We start from the raw sequence: 23557 nt of genomic DNA, 5'->3' as shown, positions 1-23557 counted from the left end.
GCTTTGAACTGCAATCCTCAGACTTCAGCCTCCTGAAGTACATAGAATTATAGGTGTGAGCCACGGGTGCCTGGTAAGGGCTTTTTTTTTTTTTTTTGCCAGTCCTGGGGCTTGAACTCAGGGCCTGGGCACTGTCCTTCAGCTTTATCAAGGCTAGAGCTCTACCACTTGAGCCACAGTACTACTTTTAGCTTTTTCTGTGTATATGGTACTGAGGAATGGAGCCCAGGTCTTCCTGCAAACATGCTGCCGTTAGTCCACACTTCTGGCTATGCATTCTTGACAAGGCGCCCACCTCCAAGCCCCACTGCACAGACCTGTCAAAGACACATCTTCCCACACCGCCTATGCTGTTGAAATCAACTGGAATTATCTGGGCTCTGTTATAAAGCAGAGTCCAGACAGCATTGTCACCACAAGGGACAACTGTCATGCACTCAGGGCTCCTGGCCTTTCCTCCACATTCCAGGCATTGCAGGCTGAATGGCCCAGGCTTGGATAGACAAGCCATGTGCAGTGCAGGACGCTGTCCTGAGGGCCCTGACCCTGCTTGGCCTGGGCAACCAGCTGCCCAGTGAGCAGCAGCTTCTGGGGACAAGGCCCAGGGCCTCACCCTGCCCTGCATTCCCCTGAAGGGTCAGGACCGGGTTCTGTGTCCCTCCTTGCTGGGTCAAGTCTCGGCCATCTACCCTGCTTTAGCCAATCCTTCCACTGGGACCCAACGTTCCTCATGTTCACCAACCACAAAATCCCATCTTCATGTGATTAGCCTGTGTTGCCCAGAGATAAGTCAGGAAAAGTGGCAGAGCTGCAGAGGGGGACATAAGGAAGCCAGGAGGGAAGCTCAGAGCCTGGCTTCTTCCCAGCACACAGCTGGTCCCCCATAAGCCCTGGCAGGCCGCAGGTATCTGTGCCCAGCTATGGGAGACAAATCCACCTAGGGCAAGACAAGGATCTTGAATACATCCTGGCCTGAGCTCTCACCCCAACTCCACCACTACCACCTGTGGGATCCACATTTTCTTCTAGTCCTGGGCTTGAACTCAAGGCCTGAGCACTGTCCTTGATCTTTCTCAAGGCTAGAGCTCTCCCCCCTGAGCCACAGTACCTCTTCCAGCTTCTTCTTGTGTATGTAGTACAAAATAGAATAGAATCCAGGTCTTCGTGCATGCTAGGCAAGCACTCTACCACTAGGCCACGCTCCTTGCCCTGGAATATGCACCTCTCCCCTGGAGAATGCTGTGCTGTCCCCTGAGTGTGTCATGGCCTCCCAAGCTATGGCTATGCAGGTGCTCAATAAATGTTATGCTCCCCCCCCCTTTTTTTGAGAGTCCTAAGGCTTGAACTCAGGGCCTGAGCACTATCCTTTGGCTTTTTGCTCAAGGCTAGCACTCTGCCACTGAAGCCCCAGCACCATTTCTGGCTTTTTCTATGAATGTGGTACCAAGGAATCGAACCCGGGTCTTTGTGCATGCTAGGCAAGCACGAAATGTTTTGTGCTGGGTGAATGGTAAGCATTCAGAGGACTCCTCAAGTACCCAAAGTAACCAATATCCCCCAAGTTGTGATACCATAAATGCCAGCTCTCCACCATCCAACCTATGTGCAGCTTTCAGTAACAATATTTCTCATTATCTATCTGCCCTGAAGGACCAGATTTACTTCTTTTTTGGCCAGTAGTCGTGAAGCTTGAACTCTACACCTCGGTGTTGTCCCTGAGCTCTTCAGTTCAAGGCTATCGCCCCACCTCTTGAACCATAGCACCACTTCCAGTTTGCTACTTGTTAACTGGAGGTAAGAGTCTCATGTACTTCCATGCTCAAGCTGTCTGTGAACCTGTGATCCTCACATCTCAGCCTGCTGAGTAGCTAGAATTACAGATGTGAGTCACCTGTGCCCAGATTTTATTTTTTTGTATGTTAACTGATTTTGTGTCTGTGCACACAAATGCCCACAGGCTCAAATGATGAAAGCATCTGCTAACAAGTTCAAGGCCTCCAGTTCAACCAGCCCCAGTACCACAAAATGAAGGGATGATATTGCCCTAATGGTAGAATGCTTGCCTAGCATGCACTAACACCTACGTTGAAGTTCTCAGTACCACATACACAGAGAAAGATCGAAGTGGTGCTGTGGCTCAAATGATAGAGCTCTAGGCTTGAGAAAGCCCAAAGACAGTACCCAGGCCCTGAGATCAAGATCCATGACAAGCAAAAAACAATTGGAGCTCATTACCTGACCTATAAAATTATAACCTCTCTGCATGAAACCTTTCCCAAGAACTTTTTTTTTGCCAGTCCTGGGGCTCAAACTCAGGGCACTCAGGCCTGGGCACTGTCCTTGGACACTTTTTGCTCAAGACTAGAGCTCTGCCACTTGAGTCACAGCACCACTTCTGACTTTGTGTGTGGTACGGAGGAATCAAACCGGGATCTTTGTGCATGCTAGGCAAGCACTCTACCACTAGGCCAAACTCCTGGCCCTACATTATACTTTAAAAAACATTAGACTGTCAAGCCGGGTGCAGTGGCTCATGCCTATAATCCTAGCTGTTCAGGAGGCTGAGATCTGGGGATCATGGTTCAAAGCAGTCTGGGCATAAAAGGACCCGAGATTCTTATCTCCAATTAACCTCTAGGGGGAAAAACGGGGGAAAGTGGGGCTTGGATCAAGGGTAGGGCGGTATCCTTGAGCTGAAGAGCTCAGGGGCAATGCTCAGGCTGAGTTCAAGCCCCATGACCCACAAAAAAAAAAAGGAACTGTCGGGTAGAACTTACTTGCCGATGGCTGGAATTTGACCAGGTCTTGCAGGTCAGTGGAAATCTGGAACACGTGGGTGTAGAACTGCTGCACTGAGTTCTTCAGGCCGGAGATGTCCCGGGAATGGGACTTGAGTGTCCCATTCATCTGCCTGACGCAGGCCCACAGGCTGCTGACATGCTTGTTCAGGCCCTCCTTGATCTTCTGCAGACTCCCCGAGACGGCGTCCAGCTGGCTACACATCTTCTCCATTTGGGACACCCTGCTCTCCACCTCTGACACCTCCCTCTGCGCCCCATGCGTGTGTTCCTTACACGTGTCCAGCTCCGTCAACACCCACCCCTGCCACTGTTCCCACCTGTCCTCTAGCTGCCCACAGCACTGAGCCACGGGGGCCTGAGCAGACAGGAGGGTCCCATCTGGCTCACCCCCTTTGGAAAACCCCCCTGCCTCGCCATTTCCCCCTGCCTGACCATTCTTCATTCCATTCTCGAGCTGGGTCACACCGATCTCGGTGTGATTCAATTGCAACAAGAGAAAACTGAAGTCCTCTTGAAGCTTCAGGATGCTCTGCTCGGTTTCTTGGAATCTCCTCTGCATGGTGGCATTCAGGGCTCCCAAGAGGCTCAGGATGTCCCCTGTGTGGTGAGCTCCGGGTGGCAAAGGGCCCTCCATCTTATGAGGGCCTCCCTGGGAGCTCTGGAGGCACAAGTCCTCCACCACTTGCACTTTGACCTTGAGGTGGTTCAGCTCCATCAGCACCTCCTGGCTCCCCGTCATGGACGCCCCGGGCCGGGCTGGTGCTGGGGCCGTGGGCTCCGCCTTGGAACCACTGGGCACCTGGAGAACGCTGCCCAGACGGGCCTCCAGAGAGCGGATCTTCTCCTCCACAAGCTGCCGCAGCTCGTTGGCCTGGCTGCTGAGGGCCCTCCGAAGGGTTTCCTCCACGTAGAAGCAATGCTCCTCGGCGTTCTTCTCCGTCACATTGAGCCTGGCGTCCAGTTCACTCCATCTCGCCTCGAAGTCCATGTTTGTCTCTGCAGCCGCCAGGCCGTCAAACTCGTTGTCCAGTCGTCCATTCAACATTCTGGTGGCTTCCGCCACCCTCTCGATCTTCTGGTCCAGCGTCTTCATCTGTTGGCCGAAGTCACCGTCCACCCCGCCGCCACCGCCACCGCCGCCTCCACCGCCGCAGCAACCCGGCCGGGCAGAAGACTCCTGCAGCCGGGCTCGGAGGTCGCTGATGTCCTTTCTCAGGCTGCTCTCCTTCTCCCCGATCACCTCCATCACCCCCAAGTAGCTGCTTCCGTAGTCCTCACACTGCTGCTGCAGGCCCACCAGCTTGTACTCGCACGTGTTCTTCAGGTCAGCCAGCTTCCTGTCCATCCCTTCCATGAGCTCCTCTCTCAGCGCGTCCATCTTGCTGTCCACGTAGGCTCTGTACAGCTCAGTGGTCGTCATGGTCACCGTGGGGCCCTGAGCTGCCTCCTGCAGCTGTCGGAGCTGCCCTTCGTAGCCCTTCACCTTCCCGTCCAGCTCTTCCAGCTTGTCGCTCTTGGTCTTCAGCGTGTCTTTCACTTCGGCCAGTTCAGACTTGATGTCCTTCATGCCCGACTCCTTGGTGTGCACGAGGCCGGGAGGATGGATGGCAGCCGTGTCTGCAGCGATGTCACTGTCTGGGGTTGGCTGGGGGGGCGGCTGGCTGGGCCCTGGAGCCAGCATCTTGCTGGCCTCGTCCTGGGTGATGTGTCTGAGGTTCTCGTTCACTCCAGCCATGGAGGATTGGAGGTCCACCACCATGCGGGTGAGGCGGAGAACTTTCTCCTCCAGCACTTGAATTTTCTGCTCCTGGAGAGCCTGTGGCCCCTGTTTCGGATCCCCTGCGTGGCTCGGCTCTGCTGCACGAGTTGGGGACAAGGTCTGCTTAGGCCGTGAGACCTCACTTGGTTCAGTATCTGTAAGAAGAAAATGGCCCTGGTTTATCATTTGCCACCTTTGGCTGACTTCTGCAAAGACCAGCAACAGGACGCCTGCAGAACATACCCAAACCCTCCCTCCAGGCCTGCCCGGCTGGGGGTGCCGTCCAAGAGGCCCGAGCTGGTTCTGGGTTCTGCCATTCCTGAGTTCCCTCAGGCAAGTGAATGAACATCTGTGAACCCTAATCTACCCTCGTACAGAAACGGCCCCATTATTGTTCCGAGGACGTTCACAGGTGCATGGTGTCATCTCCCTAAGGAACACAGTCATTATCTACCGTATCAGGCCTACGTAACACGGGCAGCCACAAGCCACTTGTGAACCGCCTGCTCCAAACCTCCACGAGGCCACTCAAGATCTACCCATGCCTGCCGGTTATTTGTAGCAACCTGCAAAACAATCCCCCCACACACACCCTCGAGTATCTTATTTTTCCAGAAGTGGTGCTGTGGCTTAAAGTGGTAGTGTGCTAGCTTACAGCTGAAGAGCTCAGGGACAGCACTCAGGCCCAGAGGTCAAGCCCCACAACTAGCCACAACACAACTGTCAAGTTGGACATAGTGGTTCATGCCTATAGTCTCATCTAAGTTTGAGGCCTGCTCAGGCAAAGGTAGACACACCATGTCTCTAATAGAAAATACAAAAAGGCTGTGGGTATTGCTCAAGCAGTAGAGCACTTGCCCAGCAAGCACCGAGGCCCAGCTCCCCAGATCCCTGAAACTGGCTATCTGAAAAAAAACCATTCTAATCCAGAACTCTGAAGCTAAGGAACAACTGTTTTCAGAAATATCAAAACGTATCTGACAATCATCCCACGACATCTGGGAAGGGGCTGTGGGTGGGTTTACTGCTGCCTAGCATGTGTGAAGGGCCTGGGTTCAATCCTCAGCACTGGAAAAAAGTTTACAGTACTTGCCAGCCTATGGGAAGACAAAGGAGGAGTCACCATTTACCCACTAATTCTTTGAAGACTAGATGACTTAAAATTACTAGATGTTTAAAATTAGGTAAACAATCAGGACCCAAGGCATCTCTTCTCACACGTTCCACATCACAGAAATCCCAAATCTCCAGAGTCGGTGCAGCCCTAACCTGAGGGGCTCAGAGCACTGTGTCCTCCTGCAGGAACCCAGAACAGAACCTGCCGCAGACTCATGCTCAGTCCCACTCAGGCAGTGGTAAATTCTTTAACAAGTGTTAGCAAAGATCAACAGTCTATAAAAGGAAAAGAATCCCCCAGTTTCATGTTCAGAGTTTTCATTGTTTTGTAATGAATGCCACATGATTTTCACACCTGGAATTGGAGTTAGACTCACAAAAACAAGAGGGCTGACCAGGAGCTGGGCGAAATGGAAATTTCCAATTAGAAGAGAAAGTTCTGGAATCTAATACGGCTTGGTTGGCTGATGAGAGTGATAATTTCATAGTGATAAGTCATCATTGCATGTCGTATGCAGATAGCAAATGGCCATGTATGTATTGAACATAGGCAGGCAGCCTTGGAAAATTAAAGTTTTTACAATTAGAACACAAGTCTCTGTTATCTAACAATTATTCAAATGATATGATCATCTAACAGTTAAACTCTGTGTGTGTGTGTGTGTGTGTGTCTCCTAGAGCTTGAACTTAGGATATCCTAAGCTTTTTTGCTCAAGAGTGCTAACTCTATCACCTGAGCCAGGGCTCCACTTCTGGCTTTTTGTCAGTAGTTAATTGGCAGTAAGAACCTCATAGACTTTCCTGCCCCAGCTGGCCTCAAACCATGATCCTCAGCTCTCCGCCTCCTAAGCAGTTAGGATTACAGGTATGAGCCTCCAGCTACTTAAAAACTACAGATATTGTAAAGCACTCCATTTTCAAAACTGAAAAGGCCACATGGGAAAATAAGAATCAAAGACAACTTAAGCATTTAATTTCACAGGAAAACCTAAACTGTGTTTTTTTTTGTAAATTTTCAGAAGAGGACAAGTACAGCAATAGTGGACTTGCTGGGGACATGGAGAAAATTTGTAAAAAAAAAAAAAAACTTTCCTTAATATCATGCTTTAAAGCCAAGATGACCATGAAAGAGATTTCTAACTTCCAGCTCAGCCTTGAGAAGACCTCATTCCAAAGAGAAAGAAAATGAATTGTTTACTCAATTTTTACTTATTCGTTTATTTACTGTCTTATGAAACAGGTTTTCGTTCTATAGCCCAAGCTGGCCTCCAAGTCATAAATCTTCCAGCTTTTACCTACCAAATGCTATGATTATGGGAAAACCTACCATGCTTTGATTTTATCTATTTTTAAAGACAATTTTTAACTCCTACAAACTCAGATTTATAGACCTTACCAATTGAAGTAAAAAGCAAAAAAAAAAAATCCTTGCCCTGACACCTGACACTAGGCTTAAGGGTACACTAGTGTGAACCCAGCCAGATTTTCACCTCTGAGTGCATGTGCAGTACTGGGGCTTGAACTCAGGGCATAATGCTCTAACTTGGCTTTTTCACTCAAAGCTGGTGCTCCACCACTTCAGCCACACCTCCATTTCTGGATTTTCACTGGTTAGTTGTAGATAAGAGCCTCATAAACTTTCCTGCCCAGGCTAGATTCAAACCATGATCCTCGGACCACAGCTTCCTGAGTGGCTAGGATTATATGTGAGCCCAGCAACCGGCCGCTGGTGATTTTGTCTGTCGTAGTCTTCAACTCTGGGCCTGGGTGTTGTCCCTGAGCTCTTCAGCTCAAGGCTATCGCCCTACCCCTGGAGTTACTTCCAGTTTTCTAGTGGTTAATTGGAGTCTCACATACTTCAGTGCTGGGGCTGGCTTGGAACCGAGATCCTCAGATCTCAGCCTCCTGAGTAGCTAGGATTACAGGAATGAGCCACCGCACCCAGCACCCCTGGTGATTTTCTAAAAATTTTTTATTTATTTTTGCCAGTCCTGGGCCTTGAGCTCAGGGCCTGAGCACTGTCCTTGGGCTTTCTCAAGGCTACAGCCATAGCTATGAGCCATAGCACCATTTTGGATTTTTTTTTTTTAATGTATATGTGGTACTGAGGAATTGAACCTGGGTCTTCATGCATGCTAGGCAAGCACTCGACCACTAGGCCAAACTCCACCCACCCCCACCCCCGAGACTTTTAAGAACTTTCATGTCCTAAGGAAGCAAGTTAGTGAGAACAAAGTGTCACCCATGACTAAGGCTGTTGCAAATTAATTTCTGCTGACAGAATATATTCATTCAACTTTGTACATCGTAAATCCTGCCCTTTGAGCAGCACTGGAAATTCCCCTGGGGCCCACGTCACCTGTGGCTTTCTTCATGCTGTTGCGGGGTCGTGCAGGTGTGGGGTGGGGGGTCCTCACAGCATCCTTGGGACCCTCTTGACAGTCTGCACCTCTAAAGCCAGGGCAGCACCTCCACTCCAGATGTGTCACTGTCTTGTACCTGGTGACGTACCTGGGCCGGAAGTTTACCCGATACCTGCGGATGGAAAGGCAGATCTCTTCAGTGGCTGTTGTGAGGGACCTATCCCGCCCTCTTGGGACCCTCCAGGCTGACCTAGCAGGACTGCTCACACCTCCCCATCTCAGCCTTGATGAGATGAGCCTGGGGCTCACCAAGGCTCACCACTCTTGCCTCCATCTCTTTTGTGTTTGGGGATGATTTCTGTTTTTATTCTGTGTGTGTGTGTGTGTGTTGTGTAGTTCTGAGGGCTTGAAGTCAAGGCCGAGGCATGTTAGCTTTTTTTGAGGGGGTCAATCTTGGGGCTTGAAATTCAGGGCCTGGTTTCTGTCCCTGAGCCCTTTTGCTCAAGGTTAATGCTCTACCACTTTGAGCCATAGCTCCGCTTCCAGTTTGCTGGTAGATAATTGGACTTTCCTGACCAGGCTAGCTTTGAACTGCAATTCTCACATTTCAGCCTCCTGAGTAGCTAGCATGACATGGGTGAGTCACCAGTGTGTCAGGCTATCCCAGTTTTTGTTGGTAGTGGGGCTTGAACTCTGGGCCTGAGAGCTTTACCACTTGAGCCACAGCATTACTTCTGGCTTTTTCTGTGTATGTGGTACCAATGAGTGGAACCCAGGGTTTCATGCATGCTAGGCAAGCACTCTACCACTAGGCTCAACTCCTGGCCCTGTCCCATAGTTTTTGCTCAAGGGTGGTACTCTATCATTTGAGCCAGACCTCTACTTCTGGACTTTTGCTGGTTAATTGGAGATTAGTCTCTTGGGTATGTTTGCTCAGGCTGGCTTTGAACCGTGCTTCTCTTATTTTAGCCTCCTGAGAAGCTAGGATTACAGGCATGAGCCATCAGTACTCTGCTGTCCGCTCCCCCCTTGTTCATATACCACTTTCTGGCTTCTCAGACACCTCTTCACTTGCTCTTCATTGTTCAGAGCAGCCCCAGCAGCTGGCCTTGTCTTTGGGCCAATTTCCACAAAGCAGCAGGCTTTGGAGAGCTCCGTGGGGATAGCTGGGCGCTGCTCGTGGACAGCTCAGGACCACCAGTGTGGCTGCCGAAGGCTGCAGGGCTCAGCCAAACCGCGCCGTGTCACACACCAGCTGCGGAGCAGTGGCCTGCAAGTCCACTGAAGAATCACAGCTCTCTACAGGAAACGCGCTTTGCTTTTGGAACGTTTTTGTTTGTTTTTTGGTGCCAATCCTGAGACTTGAACTCAGCACCTGGACACTGTCCCTGAGCTGTTTTGCACTTTCCCACTTGAGCCACAGCTCCACTTTGGAGGTAAGAGACCCTGGGCTTTCTAGCCTAGGCTGGGTTTACAGGCATGAGCCACCCGTGTCCCTGCAGTAAGCCCAGGTTGGAGGATGGAGGCCTGCGAGCAGGTCCAGGCCACGGCCTGCCCATGCCCCACCCCATAGACGCCCCCTTTCAGGGGAGAGGACGCAGGTCAGGCGCAGAGGTCAGCCCGGAGTGGCAGGACTGGAATTAAGCCCCAGCTTCGCCCCACCTCACCCGGTCCTCCCAGCACGCAGAGGCAGCCTGGGCACGCTCCAGAAGACTCCCCAAAGGGTGGAAAGCCCTGTCAAGCCTTATCCGCCCCACTACCCAAGGAATCCTTGGATGCGTAAAGAAAGCGCATTAAACCCAGCCAGCCCCTCTGGAGAAGCTGTGAGAACACGGTGAGAAGGCGGGTGCACCTGGGCCAGCTCATCTGCAGATGAGCGTTCGGTTTGAAGCCAGCCTGGCCAGGGATGTCTGAGACTCTTACCTCCAATTAACCCGCAAAAAGCCACAAGTGAACATGTGGCTCAGATGGTAGAGAATCAGCCTTGAGCAAAAAAGCTAAAGAACAGGGAGTAGGCCCTGAGGTCAAGCCTCAAGATCAGCACAAAAAGGAAAGGAGGAAAAGGAGGGAAGAGAGGAGGAGGGGAAGTAGGAGGAGGAGGGGAAGGAAGAAGAGGAGGAGGGGAAGGAAGAGGAGGAGGAGGGGAAGGAAGAGGAGGAGGAGGGGAAGGAAGAGGAGGGGAAGGAGGAGGAGGAGGAAGGAGGAGGAGGAGGAAGGGAAGGGGGAGGAGGAGGAAGGGAAGGGGGAGGAGGAGGAAGGGAAGGGGGAGGAGGAGGAAGGGAAGGGGGAGGAGGAGGAAGGGAAGGGGGAGGAGGAGGAAGGGAAGGGGGAGGAGGAGGAAGGGAGGGATGGAAGAAGGGAAGGAAGGAGGGGAGAGAGCAGAAGGGGAGAGAGGAAAAGAAAGGAGAGAGAGGGGGAGGGGAGAGGAGGGGGAGAGAAGGGGAGGGGAGGGGGGAGAGGGGATGATGTTTTGGAGCGAGCTCTTCCTTCCATCAAGTCCCTGGGTCTGCGCCTCCCCCACACACACCTCCCCATGTGCTGTTCAGGTCCACAGCTCCTGACACAGCAAATGCTGTGTGGGGAGGCATCCAGCTTTCACCCAACAGCTGGGAACCATCAAGCAGTCACCTCCAAGCCTGAGAAAGCCGCTGCAGGGGTTTCTCCATCCCACAGTGACAGCCCTGCTCCGCCTTCAGGCCCCCTGGGTGGGGAAGGCCCCCCCTGGGTGGGAAGCCCAGGTCAATACACCGCAGCCGTCCAGGTCCACAAGCTGTGGCCTATCCTAGCAGAAATCAGTTTCTTACGAACATGGGGCCATTGAGGCTCCACTTAAGCCACCCATCTTTCTGCAACCTCGAACTCATGAACGCTGCCAGAAGCAGCTGGAGGCTCAACTTTAGGGCACTTGCTTGGCATGAAGGCCCAAGGCCCACTCCCAACTGCCCCAAGTAAAAGCCAGTCTTTACCCATCCCCGGTAAGGTAGCTGGTGGAGACAGGGGTTCTCTCGCCCTTTTCTGCACTCTCCAGGTGTGCCTGGAGTGCTGGTGCATGTCTAATCCCCGGCAGAGGCCAAGGACTGTGAATTCAAGGTCAACCTTGGCTCTACAACAGAAACCTGTCTACGCAAGGAGCAAAACTGTAACACCCCCCTCCAAACCCACACAACAAAACTCCTAAGGAGACGTCATGCGTGGTCAGTCAACATTCTCCAGACCTGAGCACCACACAGGGCTAAGACCGGCTGGAGTAGTGGAGTGTCTGCCTACCACACCAACCAATCAACAACCACAGGGTAGCAAAGACGGGGCAGGGTAGTTAAATGTCCCCAGCCCGGGAGAACACGAGACACACCTGTTCACTGCACGTAGCACAATTCCTCCAAGCCAAGGGACCACAGCCAAAGAACTGGACAGGGAGCAGGGTGGGAGGCCATAGGCCTGGCTCCCCTCCCAGGCTCAAGTGGCGCCATAACACCCTGTCCACTGCAAAACCCTGGCCACAGCTGCTGGGGACATGCACAGGGCCTCAGGGCTGTGACACTTAGGTGACCTACAGCCATGGCCCTGCCACCCCGTCACCAGCTCCTGCACACCCCCACTTCCTAGAAACCCTCTTGGGGGGAGGTTGGAGGGTTATAAACCTAGCACCCCATTGATGCACCAGATGGGTGCAGCCTGGTGGAAAGGAAGGAGGTGAGAAGAGGTATAGGAAAGATAAGCGGGAGTTCAGGGGTGTCCTTGCTGAAGCCTGAAAGATTTCTCCCGTGAGTCCCAGCAGGTGCAGACTCACTCCATCAGCCAGGGTCCTCAGGGGAGGAATTCCTCTTAGTGTTGCTCACTCAACATTCTCATTTTAAAAACCTCCTTTAAATACATTTTACGTGTGCACGTGTGCGCGTGCACCATTGCTGGGGCTTGAACTTAGGCCTTGCACTTCACTTGGCTTTTTTCACTCAAAGCTTTACCATTTGTGCCAGAAGTTCACTTCCAACTTTTTGCTAGTTATACAGAGAGTAGTATGAGGAGTCAGACTTTTCTGCCCTGACTGGCTTTGTACCTTGAGACCCACTTCCTGAGTAATCAGATGAGAGGTGTGAGTCACCAGTGCCTGGCTTTAAATACATTGTCTTATTTTTATTTTGTGATCCTGGGGCTAAGCTTGGCCTGGGTACTGACCCTGAGCTTTTTCACTCAAAATTAGCACTCCACCACTTGAGCCACAGCTCCATTTCTCGAGTGTCCAGGTTAACGGGAGATAAGACTTACAAGTCTACCTCTCTCCTGCCTGGGCTGGCTTCAAACTGCAATCCTCAATTCTCAGCCCCTGGAGTAGCTAGATTGTAGGCATGAGCCACCATCACCTGGCTTTAATATACGTCTGTGGGTTTTTTGCTTTTGGCCAGTCCTGGAGCTTGACCTGAGGACCTGGGCACTGTCCGAGTTTCCTTTGCTCTATCGCTCGAGCCACAGTGCCACTTCTAGCTTTTTGTGTATGTGGTAACTGTGGAATTGAACCCAGGACTTCATGTATGCTAGCAAGTACTCTACCACCAAGCCACATTTCCAGCCCTTAAATACATGTTTTTAAAAAGCAGTTTAAGTCCATAGCAAAATTGAGTCAAGGAAGAGCGACTTCCCATCTACTCCCCACCAGGATAGCACGCTGTCACGACAGCTTCATCACCATCCTCCAAGGTCACAGCTGGCACTGGGGTTCATTCTGGGTGGTGCACATTCTATGTACAGAATAACGTTTTTCTGCTATTACTGTATCATAGCAAGGTAGTTCATGGCCCTCAAGTCTCCTGAGTGGTATTTGTCTCTCCTCCCCTAGCAACCACTGATTTTTTCCATGTCCCTAACTTCGCCTTTCCTGGATATCACAGTTCAAATCATACAGACTTCCTGAGTTGGCCCCCTTCACTCAGCAATATGCGTTTGTGGTTCCTTTTTTTTTTTTTTTTTGGCCCGTCCTGGGGCTTGAACTCAGGGTCTGGGAACTTTTGCTCAAGCTAGCACTCTTACCACTCGAGTCATAGGCATACTTCTGGATTTTTCTGTGTATGTGGTACTAAGGAATCGGACCCAGGGCTTCATGCATGCTAGGCAAGCACTCTATCACTAGGCCAAACTCCTGGCCTCCTGATTTTTTCATAGCTTGATTTTTTTTCAGTGCTAGGGTTGAAACCCAGGGCCTCACATACAAGGCAAGCACTACGCTGACTATATCCCCAATAGATTTTAGTACTAAATAGTATATTGTGGCTGGGCATGGTGATACTTGCCTGGAATCCCAGAACCTCAGAAGGCTTAGACAAGAAGATCTCAAATTCTGGGCTATCTCAAACAAACATATCTAAACTCAACTAAAAGAAGTGTCTTCCCTGTTGTAGGCGCTCAGTAACTGAATCAATGATTAATAAACCAATAGTACTATATCTGCTTTTGCCAAAGTCTAGACAACTTCAATGTCCGTTATCATAACTCTCACTTGCCCTCTAGTCAAACCTAAGTGGCTATATGTGTGCATCTTCCTAGAGCCAACTCTAGAGCCTCAGACCTCTGCTGCATCACAGGCTGCACAGAAATCATACACCAGAGTGAGCCTGTCCACAGCCTGGCAGCTACTTTTCATGCTTGTGGCTATGTAATTTACAGTAATTAAAACTAAATTAAGCCAGCCAGTGGTAGCTCATGCCTATAATCTTAGCTACTCAGGAGGCCGAGATCAGAGGTTTGCAGTTAAAAGCCAGGTAGAGCAGGAAAGTCAATTAGACTAATTGCAATTAATGACCAAAAAGCTAGTAATAGTGCTGTAGTTCAAGTGATAGAGAGCTAGCCTTGTGCACAGAAGCTCAGGGACAGCGCCCAGGCCCCGAGTTCAAGCCACAGGGTCAGCATGTATGTGTGCAGACAAACACGCATACACAAAATAACCCTGGGAGTGGTGGCCTGTAATCCTAACTACTCTGGAAGCTGAGATCTGAGGATCACAACATAGGCAGGAAAGTCTGAATTTTCATGTCCCATTAGCCACCAAAAAACTAGACATCAAACCGACTCAACCAATAGTTTTGTCCATAAAAGCTTAGGAAAGCATCCACGCCCCAAATTCAAGCCCTAGACTCGTGCGCATGTGCACATACAAACACACAACCACCTAAACCAGTCAGATGTTCTAATGGTTCACACCTATAATCCTAGCTACTGAGGAGGCTGACATCTGAAAATCAAGGCATAGAGCCAGCCCAGGCAGACAAATCCACAAAACTCCTCTCTGGTTAACCAGCAAAAAGCCAAAGAGGAGGTTGAGTTCAACTGGTAAAGCACCAGCCAAAAGCAAGCAAGGAAGGAAGGAAGGACCTATCACTCAGGTTTTATGTTTCCTGTGTAGATAACAGTACTCATGACTGAGGACTTAGGAGCGTGAAGATCTCCATCAACACAGACAATTCTAGACAGAGCTGACAAGATTGTTGCTGAATGCAGCACTTAAAAACTGCACAAATCAAAAGCCCAGTGCTGTTCTAGGACCCACTGACCTGGGATCTCCCAAGAAGGCATTTTCTAGTAAGCTCTCTTCTGTCCATTCAATAGCCTGCCCAAATAACCTTGCCTGTTCTGGCTTCACTCAAGGTGTGCACTTTCACTAAGCAGAGCAAAGGAAGATGGTGGAGAAACCACCTAGGAAGGACTTCCCCAGAAGAAGTCATGTCAACTCATGTCAGTGGGATGCCAACTGTTCACCAGAACGGGCAGGCCATCCAGTGTTCGGAAGCTACTTGTTTCCATGGAGCAGTGGTATAGGCCAGCCACTAGTGTGGCTGTGTGTAAAAGGCTTCCCATTCTTACTTGGCTTTTTGGCTCAAGGCTGGTGCTCTACCAGTTGAGCTACAACCCCACTTCCAATTTTTGCTGCTTAATCAGAGATTGTCTGCTTAAACCAGGCAGAAATGTTCATACTGCAAGCCTCAGATCTCAGCCTCATGAGCTGCCAGGAGAACAGGTGTGAGCCATCATTACCTGGCTAGTAACTGACTTTTTAAAGTCCACACTGCATGGCACCCAGTGTCTTACCCATTTCGCTCATTTTTGACATTGAGGAATTAAACCCAGGGCCTGTGGCCTTCTTGGCAAATACGGTAGCATTAGTCTACACCCCAGCCCGCCTTGGTCATTTTTAATGCCAGTTCGATGTGAGGTCCACGGACATGGCCGCACAGCCTGACTGCTGTGACTCCAGGAGGTCTTTTCTGGTGCCAGGGTTGAAGCTTCAACTCGGGGCCTGGGTGAGGTTCCTCAGCTGGCTTTGCCTAAGGCTAGCACTCAACCACTTGAGCCACAGCTCCACGCCCAGCTTTCTGGGGGCAAGTGCCTTACAGACTTTCTTTACAGAGCTCTAGCTTCAAACCTAGATCCTCTCGTCTCAGCCTCCTGAGTAGCTAGGATCACAGGCGTGAGCCCCAGCACCGCCTTCCAGGACATCCTACTCTTCCCCAACTGTCCACGTGAACTACTAGCTCTTCATCCCGCTACCAGCCTAACCAAAGCAGCCGTGTAAGTAGGATCTCTGGATTTGTTCTGCGCCTGGCTCATTTTTCTTTATGATATGTGCAAACGGCATTCAGATTGTAGTCTAGCTCACAATTCCCTTCCTTTTTGCACAGTAATTCACTTTCATCAACTTTAGTCTTCCAATTCTCATTTAGATACTAGTAAAACAATGGATTGATTTTCTAGGAATCTCTCATGATAAGTGTTTTATTTTTGGTTTGGGTGTGGGTTTTTTTAATTGTCAATGAATGAATAAATAAGCTTTTAATATTTGTTGACACTCTGCCAAATGCAGATGTAGTTGCACATTTGAAAGTACGGAAACAAGTCTGGCACGTTAGAAATCAGGGGTGATCTTGGAATGACATTGAAGATAGAAAGTGTCTGCCTCCAGCTGCAGAATTCCTTCATGTGAACCCCTGTCCTCCTGACAGTCAGAATCCAGCCATTCAGCCCCACATGAGGGACAAAAGGCAATCTGTACAGTGTGATGCCTCTCCCAGGTCAGTGGCACCATTCCAGTTCTAGAAAAGTCCCCGCCCAGTTAAACCGAAAGAGTCCAGGGGCCTCCTTCCAGCTTCAAGCACACATGCAGAAATCGGAATTCACTTTTTCTGCTACATTACACATTTTTAATTAGATCTCTGAATAGAGAGTAACATGGAACTAAGGAAATCTAAAACATTTGACTTTACTGTTTAGGAGAACTCCATCTAGACTGTAAAAGCTAGAAAACTTGGGGAACTATTCCCGCATAAAAATATTTCATGACTCTACCAGATTAATCAGCTCAATTAAAATCAGATCACACTATAATTTTGTATACAAATATATAGTGTAAGTTTTGTGTGTGTGTATATATGTGTATGTGTATATATATACATATATATGTATATATATATTTAAAAACAGATCAGGGCTGGGAGTTTGGCCTAGGGGTAGAGTGCCCGTCTTGTATGCAGGAAGACCCAGGTTTGATTTCTTGTACCATATACATAGAAAAAAAGTGGTGCTGTGACTCTTGGTAGAATTCTAGCTTTGAGAAAGTTCAAGGACAGTACTTAGGCTTTGAGTTCAAGCCCTGGGACTGGCAAAAAAAATCATAGACCAAAGCATTGTGTTCAGAACAAAGATATACTAACAGAAGACTGTTTCTGAGCACAAAGGATATACTTTGGGGGAAAAAACCACAACAGTAAGCTGCTTATTTTTCCCTCCCTTCTTTATTTCCTTAAGCACTTAAGATTTCAAAAGCTAAAGTTCTTTTTTGCCTCCAAGTTATTTTTCCCTGATCAGATCATGTAATGATAGATCTTCCCCTTCAATTAACCATCTCCTTATCCCACAAGGAAAAATAATTCCACCATCCTAGAGGAGGAGATGAGAGAGACCCAGGGCAACTCAGCTACAAGGCTGAGTCCCAACCAGGCTGCAATAGATAGTGGAATTGTTATTCTTGGATTTGCTAGAAGATTGGAAGCCTCTGTGAGCAAACTTGCATTGCTGAAAATGAGATCATAATCTAAGTGCTGGCTGCATCCAGCCTCATGAAATATAGCTTCAGACTGTGCTCTAGGGAGTCCACTTCACTTGGGGAGACATCTCCACACCAAGTCACTATGCTAAAATGGGGAGGAGAGGGGGGAGGGCAGAGAGAAGGGGGAGGAGGGGGAGGGTGGTGTGTTCCACAGGGCTAAGCCAATGATGCTGCTGAATAATCAGAAGGGTGGGTGCTCTTGTTTCTAAGGATCTGAAGGGGCGGGGAGAGGGAAAAAAAAAAATCACTGCTGTAGGCAACTTCCCTCCAAATTGTAAATTACTCCACTTCTCCAGCTTCCACTCTGCTTCCTCACTCCTGGAATCCGAATCACACAGCCATCTCCCAGTCACTCCCTAATGAACTCACCCTCCAGATCCCACAGTCTGCAGGCCAGGGCTCTCAGCTTGCTCACTTGTGAGGCCCACCACACACTGCTTCCTAGGGAGTTATACTCAAGAGGAACCAGAACGCAGGCAACTTTTTGTTTCCTTTCCTTCCCTTCCTCAGATTCTCTGGCAAAAGTCACAATAATCCCATAGTCCATTCTCCCTGGGTTTCCTTGCCATAGTCTGTTTGTGCCATCCCTCCTTTCAGATTCAAAGCACTCTCTAGGTGCTGCTTTCTCTTCTTGTTCTGGGCCACCAGTAGCCACCCACCCCACCTTCTCTCAACTGCTTTGGGATACAAGGCATTTGGCTGTAGCTTCCTACTGGTAAGAAGGAAATCAAGGGTTTACACTATGTAAACCAGGCCCATGGACCAGACATGTCATAAGGATTTGAATTGCTTCCCCAAAGTATTGGAAGTCCAGTCCCCCAATACCACAGATGGTGATTTTATTGGAAAGAGGACATTTCCCAAGTAAAGATAATCAAGGTAAAATGAGTTAACTCACTGGGAGCAGGTGAGGATCATGGTTCAAAGCCAGCCCAGGCAAGAAACATATTAACTACCAAAAAGTCACAAGGTGTGGCTCAAGTGGTACAGCAACAATCTTGAGGGACAATTTAAGGGACAGTGCTCAAGCCCCGAGTTCAAGCACCAGTACCGGTATGTACCCAGGTATACATACATATACACACACTCTGACTCACACCCACGCAGGAAAAGTCTGGAACAAATTTGTCCTTTACAACCCTCAGGACAATCCAGCTGACCAACACCTTATTTATTGTCCTTCACTTCCTCCCTTTTGGTTCTGGCTCCCATTGCTTGGCTTATGCTGGCCCCCACATCTGCATATATTCAACTAGAACCTTCCTTCAAAGCCCAGCCATAATCGTCACCACTTCCAAGCAAGTTCTCAGATTCCTCTTGGCTACAAATCTCCTCCAGTTCTCAATATCCCAAACATCTTGTGTTTCTTATTGCGATTCTCATTCCTACATGTTATAATTATTTCTATTTGGCTCATTTCATCAGCTGGACATGAACTTCGGAGGGGTGAGGGTCAGACACAGGCCTTGCACCAAAATAGTTGCTTAATAAAACCAAGTAACCAACAGGCTTCAAATTTTACGTCTTGAAACTGTACTGAGCTTTCTACCAAATAGCTTATAGTCCTTACGTATCTTTAACGCTTGCCAGGACTGGGAACGGGAAATGTGATTGTTTTTCTCTACTGTGGCTTATCTCGTGTTCGACATCTGCTTTCTATTTACCATCTCAGCTGTTCACGAGAAAAATCCTAACACACTTTTGAGTTCAGAAAAATCATAGTATTCCACATTCAAATTCACCTGAACTTGTCAGCTACAATGCAATAGTGTACGCACAAATGAGGGTATGTGCACACACAAGTGTGCTGCTGGACACAGATGATATCAAGTAGAGATGGTCTAGATGGTGGTTCAAGAGTAATTCTGCTCAATGAAGTAAGCCAGAGCCAAGAAAGATGTCTACCAGGTGACACTATTTAAGGCAGCTCTAGAAAATGCAAGACAATCTATGGTAATGGAAAGCAGCTCCAGGGTTCCCAGGGAGGGGTTGAGGGGGGGGGGGGAAGGTGGCCACAGAGGTGGGTGAGGAGACTGGGAAGGGGTAAAGGACATGCTAAGTTGGTTGCAGTGTTGTTTTTTTTATTATTTGTCAGTCCTGGGGATAAACTCAGGGCCTGATCACTGTCCTTGGGCTTTCTCAGGGTTAGAGCTCTACCACTTAAGTGGTGCCACAGCACCACTTCCAGCTTTTTCTATGTATGTGGTATCAAGGAATTGAATATTAGAAACTGAATATCAAGGAATTGAGTATTAGGCAAGCACTCTACCAGTAGGCCAAACTCCCAGTCCTGCAATGTTGATTTTACAGACACATGCTCACATATTGGAATATTAAGATACATGATGTCCAGTATATAATGCTTAACTAAATTAAAGCTGTGTAAGAATTATATGCATTTGCATACAGATATTGTTTAATAACTATATATATCTGTATATATCAATAAAGCCATTGATTAGTAACTATATGTCTCTGCATCTAAGTATTGTTCAGTCTCCACACCTGGCTAGGGCCGTGGCCTGGCAATACAGTGTGGGTTTAATGTGTTAGATACAGATATTTTTGTCTGTCCACCACTCAGGTGTTGAATGCTGATTTTTGTACCATTATTGGAACCAGTAAGGAAAACAGTCAAAACGTTCTTAATGTCCTTCAAATTGCCAATGTTTTGGAAAATAGTCCTCAAAAAAACATGAAGAAGACAGCATTTGGAGAACACAACCAGAGGGTGTGGCTCAGTGCTACAGCACTTGCCTAGCATGGCTAAGGCCTTGGATTCAACTCCCAGCAACAAGGGAAAACGTTGTATATGTGCGTTTTGTTTACAACAAACAAAGTCATCCTTCTCATTGCCCAAGCCTATATAACCCTAGCTACTTAGAGACTGGGGAAAATGGTTGGAGGCCCCCGGGACAAAAAAAATGTCCAGGTCTCCCCCTCCCAACCATTGGCTGGGTATGGCGAGGAGCGAGTGTTACCCCAGCTATGGGGGAAGCACAATGGCAAGGGAGCAGTGGGCACTCCAGTAACACAGGGGAGCACAAGTATGAGGACTGCTGCCTACACTGGCCAGCATGCAAAGCCAGAACATCACCACTCAGAAAGGAGCACAGCTCAGGTGGCAGAGCGATTGCTTAGGAAGCACCATTAGGATTCAGCCCTAAATTCAGCACCGACAAAAAGCAATCACTGTGTTGCCAGGTGTAATCGCGACACCCTAAAGGGCCTGAGCAGGAAAACCTGAGTTCAAGGTGCACCTGGGCTACACAGCAGATTGAAATTTAAAAAAAAAAAACCAGGGAAGATAAAGACGCAGTGACCGCCAATTGGGATGGCTGGCATTGGCAGAGATTGTCAGCTGGGGTTGGGAAGTTGCCATTTCTGCTTTGCTTCAGCCCCGTTTTGTCTTACACTTATTTCCGGTGGGAACCAAATCACCCCCTATTTCCAGTGAGTGGACAGAAGATGGTGTAACCAGTGTTGGTTAGGATTTGCACACTCATCCTGGAAGGTCCTGAAGAGCCCCTAAGCCCCTCCCACTGGAGCTGAGTCTGCACACTGTCAGCCTTGCAGGCTGACTGCGGGATGACTGGAATAGGAAGAGCTGTCAGTGAGCTTCCTGCCCAAGACCTCCTTTCACATAGCCTGTGAGGGGGGTTAGGGAGTCTCTGGATTCCCATCTTCAGCATTCCCAAAAAAGAAAAATTACAACAACAACAAACAGCAGCACTTAAAGAGCTCTGGGCTAGAGGCTTTTTAAAATTGGAGACAAGTCATCTCCACGAAGGGCCGGATTGCAAAACCCACCCCCGCCCTCTAGCTCTGTCGAAATCACAATTCTCACCCTCCCTCTTCAAGATCCGTGGAAAAGCTTCTGTTAGCAAAAAAATAAGCTTAGAATTGGCCCCCACCAACAATGAGGGGACATTTTTAAGTCCTTATCTCATGATCCTCCAGCATCCCAGTGGAGCAGACATGGAGAAAACTTGCAGGCAGGCAAGTGTCACCCACTTGTGTGGTTTAAAATGGACCACAGCACGTCTGTGTTAACAGATAACCTGATGCAGCCACCCAACCCACAGACCCTGCTCACTCACCAGAGAAAGTTCACTGGGAAATCCCGTGAATCTTAGCACTGCCCGCCCTCTTCCCCTTAACCAACTTTCTCTTAACCAAACCCGTAAGAAACCCATCATCCTAAAATGCTGACATGGCAAAGTATCCATTTGTAGGCTTATTTTCTCAGGACACACCCTAAGTAGTTTGCCTTCTATGGCATTTGCAAACCAGAAATCTGGTTCATTCAAACCCTCTTCTCTCTTTCATGGCTCCTTTAAACCAGGAAGGAAAGGGGAAAATGGATTGCCGAGTTTTGTTGGCCCCCGTGGATCCCCTCACCACCGGCCAGGGGACCAGGAGACATGTGCTTTATAAAGACATGCCATGCATGCCTCTGCCATGGAACAAAGTGGCTCACCATGGTTTTCAAGCCTAGCAAAACTGCTTCACCAAGAAAGGAAGCAGTTTAAAAAACTCAAAAGTAATGCAGCCAGCAATAAATCAGAACATTTGAGGGACAAAAGCATCAAGTCATCCTGATACTGGCACGGTTATCGACATTAGCTTTTAACAGTATGTAAAATATTGTGTAACTGCTGTACACACTATCTATGGCATCATTCATGCTCAGCAAACATGAGTCATTTTAAGATGATTGTCCACATGTGGAAGGGGACTATTTTCCCCCTAAAAGCTCAGTGGCTAGCATACACAAGGCCCTGGGTTCAATCCCCAGAACACACACACACACACACACAGAATTAAGGAAATGTCTCAGTGGTTGAGTAAGCAATTTCCTAGTTAATCTCCACAAACATCCTAGCCATCTCTATTGAACTTCTCTTGCTTGAACACTTGCAGAAACAGCAAGAAATACACACTGGCTACTGGTGGCTCATGGCTGTAATCCTAGCTGTTCAGGGAGCTGAGACTTGAGTATTGAGATTCAAAGCCAGCTGAGGCAGACAAAACTGAGACTTGTATTTTTTTAAAAAAATGCCAGAAATAGAGATGTGGCTCAAGTGGTGGCTCAAGTGGTAGAGCACCAGGCTTGAGCCAAAAAGCCAAGAAAGAGACCCAAGTTCAAGTCCCAGTACTAGGGTGCATGCACACACAAGACCCAATGACACCTAGAGCATCTGTTGTCATCAACGTAATTATTAGCACACATTTCTAAGGGAAATTCTACCTTGCCCTGCTTCCAGCCATCTTAGTTTCATGTTTGTTTGTTCGTTTGTTTTAAATTTGGTTATTGAGCTGATCTCCTTATGCAATGCAGGCTGCCCTTGAACCCACATTGCTCTTGACACCCAGCCTCCTTAGTACTAGCTGTACAGGAGGGGGGCGTCCCCACCACAGCCTACTCCTTGTCCAGTAAGTTTTAAAAGTTGATTTCAAGCACGCCATTTCCTTAGTTATCACAGGTCACTAAATTAGTCCGTTATCTTTAGCACTCCAGTCTTTCTCCAAGTCAAAGCTTTCAAAAATAAAAACCTTAGCAAAGCAACATTTTGAGAAGCCCGTGAGTGCTAGCAGACATTCTGCAAGTCCCCAGGCTGCCTTCCCCCCCCCCCCCAGCTCTTCTAGGGCTGTCACCAGAGGAAAATGGCCCCCAGAGGCCCAGTGACTTGCCAGAAATCCAGGATGGTGGGGGAAGCTAAGGCCAAAGCCAAATCTCCTCACCTCTTCCAGAACAGATCGCCACCCCACTCAAGGCCGACTTGGTGTGGAGGGGTGGAAGTAAAAAAAGAGGTTGCCCCTCCCTCTTGTCCCTTGTCTCCCCCTGTGATTGGCAGCTCCCTGAGGAGGCCACGCCCACTTCCCTTTTCTGGCTCTTCCAGAATGAAAACACGTGCAAGCGCTTGCTTGCGGATAGCGGCAGATCAAGACCATGAAGCACACGTGAACTAGAATCAAATTGTTTTCCTTCAGCCGCCATTCTATTTCAATCCTGTACAGCTTTCTCCCCCACAAAGGGGGAAACAAAGTTCCAAAGCATGGGGTTCTTTTCCTAAGCTCCTTGCAGGACTGGAATACTGCTGGAAACCTGGGTGAGGGAGGAGCTGGAGAGACCAACTTGGAAGATCTAGGATTTGTAGGTACAACTGGGGAGCCCCCCTCCCCCGCAAAAAAAAAATAAAAAAGAAGTCTGGGAAGGAGGAGACTCAACAGCCGACACACGGCTTCCTGGCTCTTGGGCCAGGTGTCCTGGCCTTCCCCAACACCTTGAACACCAAGGAGCTAGGCTCCAAGGGCAGCTGGGGGTGGGGGCGGGGGAGTGTTTTCAAGGGGGGGCAATCTTCCCGAACTATATGCACGCTCAGAATCAGCTAGCATTTTTTCTTAGCAGTTCTGAAAACTTTAA

General features: G+C 48.9%; 1 protein-coding gene across 1 annotated transcript in view; it reads right to left on the bottom strand.

Annotated features, from left to right (window-relative positions):
- Emilin2 (elastin microfibril interfacer 2) overlaps nt 1–23557 on the bottom strand; it is a 42511-nt gene that overhangs the window by 9429 nt on the left and 9525 nt on the right. The window contains exons 3-4 of the mRNA XM_090353381.1: nt 8036–8211; nt 2778–4715 (exon numbers count right to left, since the gene is read on the bottom strand). Coding sequence (XP_090209507.1) covers nt 2778–4715; nt 8036–8211 — 2114 coding nt within the window. The remainder of the gene's footprint in view (nt 1–2777; nt 4716–8035; nt 8212–23557) is intronic.

This window comes from Megascapheus bottae, chromosome 19 (genome assembly GCF_031878675.1).
Source record: "Megascapheus bottae isolate mThoBot1 chromosome 19, mThoBot2.hap1, whole genome shotgun sequence".
NCBI classification, from domain to species: domain Eukaryota; kingdom Metazoa; phylum Chordata; class Mammalia; order Rodentia; family Geomyidae; genus Megascapheus; species Megascapheus bottae.
The sequence above is the reverse complement of the archived record's forward strand: the minus strand, read 5'-3'. Positions and strand labels throughout refer to the sequence as shown.